Source organism: Terrapene carolina, unplaced genomic scaffold (genome assembly GCF_002925995.2).
Source record: "Terrapene carolina triunguis isolate 2854851 unplaced genomic scaffold, T_m_triunguis-2.0 Scaffold907, whole genome shotgun sequence".
NCBI lineage: Eukaryota > Metazoa > Chordata > Testudines > Emydidae > Terrapene > Terrapene triunguis.
The window spans coordinates 636,802-647,272 of record NW_020665258.1 but is presented as its reverse complement, the minus strand read 5'-3'; the positions used below and the strand labels follow the sequence as shown (position 1 = coordinate 647,272).

Sequence of the window (10,471 nt, the reverse complement as noted above, 5' to 3'; positions counted from 1 at the left end):
CGGGAGCGGCGTGGGGCCATGGCATGCAGGCAGCCTGCCTGAGCCCTGCTGCGCCAGGCACACCCTTAGCCCAGGGTCCTGGCTGCAGCCCCTAAAGCCCCTGCATTACTCCGGCCCTGGCTCTCCCTCTGAGCCAGGCCGTTACGACTCTGAGCAAAGTGGATTAAAGCCCGTTCCGTAGAGCTGGGCTGTGAAAGCTAACCGGCACACCGCCGGATTGATAATTTTGACACACACACACACACACACCGTGCTGGTAGGGAGTTCAGAGAGACAACCCCGGGGTATAAACTGAGCAAGGTAGTTATCTCCTTAAGCTGTTAGCAGTATAGGGTTTATGGTACACAGACCAGCAGGTTTAATTCCAGCCAGCAGGGGGCAGCGGGAAAACATGCATGCACACCTGCCACGTCCCACCCACACAGCCGGCCAGTAGGGGGCAGGAGGAAAACACAATGCAGTCAGTGACGTCAGGGCTGGATTCTGATCTCAGTAACCCCAGTGTGAATCCAGAGTGACTCCACTCCACCAACTGCGATTCAGCACTCTTTATACTGGAGTGAAAGAAGAAATCCACCCCCCCTTCTCCAGACAGACCCCACCCCTTCCCCATCCCTCAGGGCCTTTCCCTCCGCCCCATCCCTTGGTTATAACAATTTAAGATGACCAAACAAAGGCAAAGCAATCAGATCTGGACTCTGGTTACCAAGTACCCCTTTAAGAAGCAAGGGGGAGGAGCTCTTTAAAGGCAAGGTCAGGTTTGATTATTTTTTTTTTGTCCTCCCACAGCAATTATTTTCTCTCCCTCCCAGCTTCTGGAGCAGGGATTAGAGGCCCCGGGTGAGCCAGACCCCCAGCATGGCCAACCCTGCGGCCAGGGAGAGCTGGGCCCCTGTGGCCAGGGAGAGCTGGGCCCCGGCGCCCGTGCCCGAGTTGCAGAATTCGCCCTCACAGCACTCGTAGGAGGTGCTGTAGGTGATGTCCATCCAGGTTGAGGTGTCGTTGGCGTTGCATTTCACCTTGTCCACGCAGTTCTTCTTCATCATCAGCCTCTGGCCAGCTGGGGGGAGAGAGCGAGAGGGAATGAGAGAAGGAGAAAGGACAAAGAGAGAGAGAGAGAGAATAAGGGAAGGGGACAGGGACTGAGCGGGAGGGAGCCCCAGGGAGAAGGAAGGCGGCAGGAAGGGGGAAGGAGCCCGGAGACGCAGGCAGGGGGCTGTTACCTGCGCGGCCCCGGATGGTGGCACAGAGCTGGTCGTCCTTGCAGGTGACGGTGGTGGTGTGGCAGGGGATGCCAAATACGGTGAAGTCACATTTCAGGCACTGCAGGGCCGCTCCTGGGAACAGAGAGCAGGGGTGAGACTAACCGGATCCCACCGACCCTCCCTCAGCCGGGCAATGGAGGACTGCACCCCCAGGGGGTCCATACGGGCAGCTAGGTCTGCCCCCAGCCCCATGACAGCGCCCCCTGGAGGGAGCCCCAGGGAATGAGGTGGGGAGCTGGGACTCAGGCAGGGAGATCTGGGGGGGCAGGAGGAGTTGGGGGGGCTGGGGTTCAGGTGGGGGAATGAGGGGCCATGAGTCAGGTTAGGGGTGGGTCAGGGGTTAAGGGGATGGGGATGAGGCTGGGGGGCTGAGAGAAGGGGGGTCGGGGTGAGAGTGTGGGGAAATGGGGTGGGATTTAGGGGCTGGGGGTGAGGCTGGGGGCTGAAGGGAGGGGCTCAGGCCAGGGGCTGGGCATGGAGCGATGGAGATGGGTCGAGGGCTGAGGGTGTGGGAAGACAGGGGGCAGGGTGGGGGCTCGGGGCACAAAGTGCGACTCTCCTCTGGGACGGGAACCAACGGAGAAAACTGTTGCGCAGCTCAAAATATTTCTCCTGGGCTGTGAGCAAACTGGTCAGGCAGCTTCAGTGCCCCCCCCCCCAAGCCACCCCAACCTGCCTTTCCTGACAAGGGACATCTGGCTGCTGGCTGATAAGCCATAGCAGCGAAAGCCTGGGGCTAATTATCAGAGGGGTCTGTAAACAGGCCACATGTTTAAAGCAGCAAAAATAACCCCTCTATTCCCACCCCGCTACTCCCCTTCCCCCCCGCAGTCCCCATTAAAGCTCCGTCTGCCACCCCTCAATGCCCCTGTTACCCCGCTTCCTTCATCCCATGCTAAAAAAAAACCCTAGAAAATCGTGAGGAAGTTCCAATGTAAAAAACGTAAGTTAGACTTTGTTAGGCAGGATTTCAAGCGGCAGGGGCGTAGCAGTACCCTGCACGCCTTCACTGAACGGTGGTGCTTAATTTCCAAAAATTCTCTTACAAATAGAGTTTAACTCCGCAAAGCTCAAGTGTGGGAAAAGCTGGAAAGGGCAGAGTTAAGAGGGCATTTCCCACATAACTCTGATCCCCCCAGAGAGATATCAATAGGAAGGGAGAACAACTGAGTACCTTAACCAGCTCACACAAGAATGGTTCTCGCCACAACTTGCACTCACATGACCCACTGGGATCCCTGACTGTGGTCTGTGAGTGCCATTGATACAAGGGAGGGCAGAGTTAAGGGTATATGGGGAAGGATCACCTTAATTCTGGCTGCTCTTTGTCCAGTGGTCTGAGTTTTGGGAATTAAACTCCTCCAGTTGGGAAGGAGGATAGAGCTTTTACATCCTCCTTAGCAAAGTGACCTGGTGTTGAAGTGAGTTACACTCGAAAGGGGGCTGTCCTGAGGAAGGAGGGAATGGAGAAATACAACGCGAGAGCTACCGACCCACGCTGGAAAGTGGAGGTGGGACAAAGATCCCCTGGGTTTCGCGGCTTACCGATCCCGGCGCAGGTCAGAATGGCCAAACACAGGAGGAGAGTTTTGTCCATGGTCGTCTCCTGGCGAGGCGGATAACAGAGCAGATTATTGAGGCAGGCGGGACTGTCCCAGGGCTCGGGGGCTGGTGGCTGAGTCTGTGTCTGGCTGCGTGCGATCTCTTTGATAAAGACAGCTGGGGTGGGAGGGGCAGGTGGGATGGCGGGGCCTGGAGCCGTAGAACGACACATGGATGCAGGGGCCCTGATGGGCACAACTTGTAAACACATGGATGTGTGTAGCTGCCACAGAGCCTGGGATTGGGTGGAGATGTGTTTGTACAGATGAAACGCGCACACTCACTCACACTCACACACACTCACATGCACACACACACACAAGTACAGACCCCCCTGACAGACAACACAGGGTGTAAAGACACCTGTAGGTAACTCCCCCCCCCATAGCTAACACACACACAAACCAAACACACACATTCACACACTGTCTCTCACACCCACTCACGCTTTCTCTCTCTCTCTCTCTCACACACACACACCCTGACAGACAGACACAGGGTGTAAAGACACCCATAGGTAAAACACACACCCCCATAGCTAACACACACACACTCACACACTGCTTCTCTCTCACACTCACTCACACTCTCACACATACTCACATTCACTCACACTCACACTCTTTCTCACACACATACACCCCCCCCCCGACAGACAGACGCAGGGTGTAAAGACACCTGTAGGTAAAACACACATACCCCATAGCTAACACACACACCAAACACACACACACACTGTCTCTCTCACACACCCACTCACACTCTTTCTTTCTCTCTCTCTCTCACACACACACATCCTGACAGACAGACACAGGGTGCAAAGACACCTGTAGGTAACCCCCCCCCTTGTAGCTAACACAGAGACACACACACAGAGCAGATCTTTGTCCCTCCCTGTCGCACCCCAGCTGAGATGATCTCGTTCATCTGCCAGATCCCAAGAGGAGCAGGCGCTGGGCGAAGCAGGAATTTCCCACGCGCCACGGCTCGGGCGGGACACGCCCCCTTGGCTCCTCGCCAGAGAGCCGGGGTTGGGGGCATTGGGTGTAACACGGCCGGTACCTAGGCATCTTGAGTCCCTCCCCGTGCGGGCTGGTGTCACTAACGCGAGCACTGGCCATTCCCGCGTGGGCTCCGTCTCCTCTGCTGGGCTGGCGTTTGTGGGTTTTGTCTTGCTAATACAGTGTGGAACGGGGCTAATCCGTGAACGGGGCGGGGCTGGTTTCTCGTGTGTCCTCGGGGTCCTCCATGGGATGGTAAAATCTCCACTGCGCCCGATGTGGAGGTGAAGCCCCCTCCGATTACTGCACGGTAAATGCACCCCAGTTCTTCCCGTGAGCTCTCGCCTACGCCCCACATCAGTTTCCTTTCACGAACATCTGGAAGTTTTACCACTGTAACTGTCAGTGAGGTGTGTGTGTGGGGGGGGTTAACCTTTTTCCTTTGATCACACACGCAGGGAGTCGAGGTGCGGGGCTGTGATCCTAATCCCCGCCCCGCTGATTCCCCACTCCTAACGCAGGAAAGGCAGTTGGCCTGCTGCCGATAATTCCCACTTGGGCCGGGCGGCCAGTCTGCATTTCCAAGGGAGGCGTTTTGCTGCACTCGGCGTTGGGGCAGGGCTCACGATCCCACCGGGCGCCTTTAGCTCTGCATTCGCCATGCTTTCCGTCAGTGAATAGTCAGACCAGTAAAACCCCTAGCGGTTAGAGTGGACCTAGGGGTTACAGTGGACGAGAAGCTGGATACGAGTCAACAGTGTGCTCTTGTTGCCAAGAAGGCTAACGGCATTCTGGGCTGTATAAGTAGGGACATTGCCAGCAGATCGAGGGACGTGATCATTCCCCTCTATTTGGCATTGGTGAGGCCTCATCTGGAGTACTGTGTCCAGTTTTGGGCCCCACACTACAAGAAGGAGGTGGAAAAATTGGAGCGTCCAGCGGAGGGCAACAAAAATGATTAGGGGGCTGGAGCACATGACTTATGAGGAGAGGCTGAGGGAACTGGGATTGTTTAGTCTGCAGAAGAGAAGAACGAGGGGGGATTTGATAGCTGCTTTCAACTACCTGAAAGGGGGTTCCAAAGAGGATGGATCTAGACTGTTCTCAGTGGTACCAGATGACAGAACAAGGAGTAATGGTCTCAAGTTGCAGTGGGGGAGGGTTAGGTTGGATATTAGGAAAAACTTTTTCACTAGGAAGGTGGTGAAGCACTGGAATGGGTTACCTAGGGAGGTGGTGGAATCTCCTTCCTTAGAGGTTTTTAAGGCCCAGCTTGACAAAGCCCTGGCTGGGATGATTTAGTTGGGAATTGGTCCTGCTTTCAGCAGGGGGTTGGACTAGATGACCTCCTGAGGTCCCTTCCAACCCTGATATTCTATGAACCCCGAATGCGGACCAGTTAGACCAGTGTAAAGGGGCCGCATGCACTTCGATACTGGTACAGCTGCGTCCGGTGCGGTGATTTGATCATACCAGGCTCGTTAAAGCGATGCGACTTTCCAGAGAACATCATGGGCTACTTACTTCTCTGTAGGCAAGTGGCGGTGTAGCCGTGTCGCTCCCAGGATCTCAGAGACACAAGGGGGGTGAGCAAATATCTTTTATGGGACCCACCTTGTCTCTAGCTTCTTCTCTGGGAGCCTGTGACAGGGTGTACTTGCCCCGCTCTGGAGAGGAAGGGGTTAAGCCTCCACTCCTGCCAGCAGAAGACACGCCCCCTTGCTCCTGCTGGGCATGCTCCAACTGCTGCTACAGTATAAAAGGGAGTGGCCCAGCCTCATTCTAGGCTGACCCCTGGCGAGGAAGGACGCACCTCGCCGGCTCCAGCCCGGGAGCAGCCAGAACCCCCGAGCGCGGGAGCCAGAAGCACCGAGACCCAGGCAGACGCCTGGATACCTGCGGACGCCCGAGGCAGGTCAGTGCCGCTGGGACCAGTGCTGGCTGAGGAACCCGGAGACCCCAAAGGCATCCAGATGGCAGCATTGGGGAATACAGTTGGAACTGGGCAGGGGACCGGTTACAGAACCGGATCTTGGGCTGGCGTGTTTCGCTCGGCACCTCGCTGACTCGGTGCCACGTGCACTCACCATTGCCAGGGCCCTGGCTGGGACCCGGTGGAGAGGGAGGGCCCGGACTCCCCTACCCCTGCCGCCCTCTGCAGGTGGCAGCTCACCTCCCCAACTCTGACCATTAGGCCACATAGCCCTGCTAAGGAGGGCAACTTTATTGACTCTGGACACTCAGCCACTCAACTCTGCTAAGGACGTCAGCCATACAGACTGGAGTCACAGGGCAATTATATTGACTCTGGCCATTGGGCCGTACTGCCCTGAGGCTAAGGGCAGGCAGGCGGACTTAACTGTGGATCCGTGACGCCTTTGCCCCACCCCAAAGGGGGATGGGGTGTTCTTGCCCCACGACATAGAAAACCATCCAGTTGGGCTGAGGTGTGTCCAAGCCAACTGGGAAACATCGAAAACAATCGCTTAAAACTAGACCCAGCTGGAGAAATCCCCCAGCGGGCGCGAATTCAGAAAAAGTGCAACTTCTATTCCACTGGCAGTTCGTTAATGTGTCCCGAGCGGCCTGGAGGCACCGAAGCCAGGGAGAACAGCCAGTGACAAGTAAATGTTCTTAGAAATGCAGACTCTTGACTTGACTCTGGTCTCTAAAGGCTTGGGGACAGATTTTTAAAGGTATTAAACACAACAGATGCCAAGAGGCGCCTAGGGGGATTTTTCAAAAGCGTCCAGGCGCCCGATCCCCATTGAAATCAGAGTTAGGGGGATCAGGAACCTGCTGCCCAGCTGCATTTTTAAGCACCCAAATAGCTTTCAATCCCTGGATATTTCCAGCCTGACTGCTTTAGGCTTAACGCAAGTCTCGCTGAATCCCTTGCACGCCTGCATGTTGTGTTTCTTAAATGCCCAGAGCAGCGGTTCTCAACAGGGGTACAAGTCCACCGGGAGCATGAAGAGCTCTTCCAGGCGGTCCATCAACTCCTCTCGATATTTGCCTCGTTTGACAACAGGCTGAAGAAAAATTTCTGGCTCTGTCGCTCTCTCTCGGTCCCCGTCCAAACTCAGAATCACTACAAACTAAAATTTCCTAGACGATGACTTGTTTATACAGGCGAGTATCATCTTACGCTGGGGTTATATTCCACTGTCAGCGCATAAAGCGAAAATCGCGTAGAGTCAAAATTAGATTGAGTGGAATGGCGGGTGGAATCGCCTGCACTACAGGTACAGTATTTAAATTGTTATTTTTCTCTTTCTTTTTTTTTTTTTTTTGGCTGACAGCGCAAAGCTGAATTCGCGCATGTTAAATGCACGTAAGATGAGACTCGCTTGTACTGCCAGAAGCTGGGAATGAGCGACAGGGGATGGATCACTTGATGATTCCCTGTTCTGTTCATTCCCTCTGGGGCACCTGGCATTGGCCACTGTTGGTAGACAGGATACTGGGCTAGACGGACCTTTGCTCTGACCCAGTCTGGCCGCTCTTACGTTCTTATGTCCTACACACTGACATGGAAGCACAGGATTTCTATTCCAATTGATTTATTTTCTAATTATAGCATCAAACTGAGAAAGTCCGCCACTGTTCAGTCATAGCGGGCCTGGGACACTTCTGTATTTTGACGTCAGCAAGTCGTTTTTAAGGGAGGTGAAATTTGGGGGCCCGCAAGACAACTCCGACCCCTGAAATGGGGGGCAGTCAGAGGCGCCGGCCCCAGGGGCGCTCCGGGGCCCTGGCCTAATTGCAGAAATCGCCCTCACAGCAGGTGTAAGAGGTGGTGTAGGTGACGCCGGCCCAGGTGGCCGTGTCCTGGGTGCTGCATTTCACCTCGTCCACACAGTTCTTCCGCACAATCGTCTTGTGGCCAGCTGGGGGGAGAGAGAGAGGGAATGAGAGAAGGAAAAAGGAAACAAGAGAATGAAGGAAGGAGGGAGGAACCAAGGGAAAGAGAGTGAGAGAGAGAGAGAGAGAGAGAACAAAAAAGAGAACAGAGGAACAAGAGAGAAAATGAGGGAATAAGAAAAGGAACAAGAGAGAGCAACAGAGCCAGAGAACAAGGGAACGAGACAGGGACCAAGAGAGAGCGATAGAGCAGGAGAACGAGGGAAGGGGACGGAGACCAAGAGAGGGACGGAGCCAGAGAATGGGGGAACGGGATGGGGACCAAGAGAAAGCGACGGAGCCAGAGAACGAGAGAGAGCGACGGAGCTGGAGAACGGGGGAACGGGACAGGGACTGAGAGAGAGTGACAGAGCCGGAGAAGGGGGGAAGGGGACAGAGAGAGAGTGACGGAGCCGGGGAAGGGGACAGGGACCGAGAGAGAGCGATGGAGCCGGAGAAGGGGGGACCGGGACCGAGAGAGAGGGACGGAGCTGGAGAAGGGGGGAAGGGGACCGAGAGAGAGTGACGGAGCCGGAGAACGGGGGAAGGGGATGGGGACCGTGAGAGAGCGATGGAGCCGGAGAACGGGGGAAGGGGATGAGGACCGAGAAAGGGAGGGAGCCCCAGGGAGAGGGAAGGCGGCAGGAAGGGGGAAGGAGCCCAAAGACGCGGGCAGGGGGCTGTTACCTGCGTGGCCCCGGATGGTGGCACAGAGCTGCCCGGCCTGGCAGGTGACCGGGGTGAGCTGACAGGGGGCGTCGAACGCGGTGAAGTCGCATTTCAGGCACTGCAGGGCTGTGCCTGGGAATAGAGAGCAGGGGGGTGAGACTGGGCCCCTCCCCACAGATCCCCCCCCAGCTGGGCACTAGGGGCTGCTCCCCGGGGGGGTCCCTGCCTGCAGTTAGGCCTGTCCCCAGCCCCACGACAGCGCCCCCTGGAGGGAGCCCCAGGGAATGAGGCGGGGAGCTGGGAGTCAGGCAGGGAGGTCTGGGGGGGCAGGAGGCGTTGGGGGGGCTGGGGTTGAGGTGGGGTGAATAAGGGGCCGGGATTCAGGTCAGGGGTGGGTCAGGGGTTAAGGGGATGGGGGTGAGGCTGGGGGGCTGAGGGGTGGGGAGATGGGGGGCCGGTCGGGGACTGGCTGGGGCTCAGGTTAGGATGGGGGGGGACAGGGAAAGGCCCAGCCCTCCTCTAGCCAGTGGGGGTTTAACATGGTTTGAAGGGGGAGGGTCCATTTCCCCTCCCCCCCATTCCCACAAGACCCCCGCTGGGGGATGGAGCTGGGGGATCCCATGGATCCTCCTCCCCTCCCCCAGAGGTGCCCCCTTCCCCTCCTCCAGGCAGCGAGGAGACTGGTGAGTTAACAGGGGTGGGGAGGGAGGTGATGAGCCCCTTCCCCACAAGTGCCCCTCACTTCCGACCCGCAGCACCTGCTAGCCCAGCCATGGGTTCCCCCCACACCCGAACACGTCCTAATAATCTTGGGCCTGGGGGGCAAAGTGCGACTCTCCTCTGGGACGAGAACCAACGGAGAAAACTGTTGCGCAGCTAAAAATATTTCTTCTGGGCTGTGAGCGAAGTGGCAGCTGGTCAGGCAGCTTCAGTGTCCTCGTCCCCGCATCCTCCCTCCCACCCTGTCCTCCCCCGCGCAACCCGTGCATGCTGATAAGCTGCGGTAGCCAGAGCCTGGGGCTAATCATTCAAAGGAGGCTGGAAACAGGACACATGTTTAAGGCAGCAAAAATAACCACCCTTTTCCCACCTTGCTACTCCACCTCCCCCGGTTCCCCTTAAAGCTCCGTCTGCCACCCCCCAATGCCCCCGTTACGCCGCTTCCTTCCTCCCATGCTAAAAAAAAAGAGATTAATAAGACTGGGACTTTTGAACTTGGAAAAGAGGCGACTAAGGGGGGATATGACTGAAGTCTATAAAATCATGACTGACGTGGAGAAAGTGAATAAGGAAGTGTTATTTACTCCTTGTCATAACACAAGAACTAGGGGCCACCCAATGAAATTAATAGGCAGCAGGTTTAAGACAAATAAAAGGAAGTATTTCTTCACACAAAACACACTGTTAACCTGTGGAACTCCTTGCCAGAGGATGTTGTGAAGGCCAAGACTATAACGGGGTTCAAAAGGGAGCTAGACAGATTCATGGAGGATAGGTCCATCAATGGCTATTAGCCAGGTTGAGCAGGGATGGTGTCCCTAGCCTGTTTGCCAGAAGCTGGGAATGGGCGACGGGGGATGGATCAGTTGATGATTCCCTGTTCTGTTCATTCCCTCTGGGGCACCTGGCATTGGACATTGTCAGAAGACAGGACACTGGGCTGGATGGACCTTTGGTCTGACCCAGTCTGGCCGCTCTTATGTTCTTGTCTTGGGAAGAATCACCTTAATTCTGGCTGCTTTTTGTCCAATGGCCTGAGTTTTGGGAATTAAACTCCTCCAGTCGGGAAGGAGAGCAGAGCCTTTCGGGACAAAGCGGGGAATTTTCTTGGTGTTTTGCATGACTGCTGTGTGCGTGCCTCAGTTTCCCTGTGGGCTGCGTGTGGAACCAGGGGGTGGGAGAGGGGGGGTTGCTGTTGCTGAGGAAGACCAGGTGTGACCTGGGCTAGCAGTCGGGACCCCAGACAAGGGCCTGGAGATTGGGTAACCCAGCGTGACCGAAAGGCCCAGCCCAGCTCAGGAGGACAAAGGG

General features: G+C 56.2%; 2 protein-coding genes across 2 annotated transcripts; both read right to left on the bottom strand.

Moving 5' to 3' along the window:
* Window positions 1–599: 599 nt before the first annotated feature.
* On the bottom strand, window positions 600–2,924 carry LOC112109527 (sperm acrosome membrane-associated protein 4-like). The gene is made up of 3 exons (XM_024204084.3): window positions 2,811–2,924; window positions 1,224–1,337; window positions 600–1,060 (listed from the first exon to the last, which is right to left on the bottom strand). Exons 1-3 carry the CDS (start codon window positions 2,860–2,862, stop codon window positions 828–830), a joined length of 399 nt encoding a protein of 132 aa, XP_024059852.2. The 5' UTR covers window positions 2,863–2,924; the 3' UTR covers window positions 600–827.
* Window positions 2,925–7,414: 4,490 nt separating this feature from the next.
* LOC113408157 (sperm acrosome membrane-associated protein 4-like) lies at window positions 7,415–9,246 on the bottom strand. Its single transcript, XM_026660969.2, has 3 exons — window positions 9,199–9,246; window positions 8,459–8,572; window positions 7,415–7,758 (listed from the first exon to the last, which is right to left on the bottom strand). Exons 1-3 carry the CDS (start codon window positions 9,212–9,214, stop codon window positions 7,628–7,630), a joined length of 261 nt encoding a protein of 86 aa, XP_026516754.1. The 5' UTR covers window positions 9,215–9,246; the 3' UTR covers window positions 7,415–7,627.
* Window positions 9,247–10,471: the final 1,225 nt, after the last annotated feature.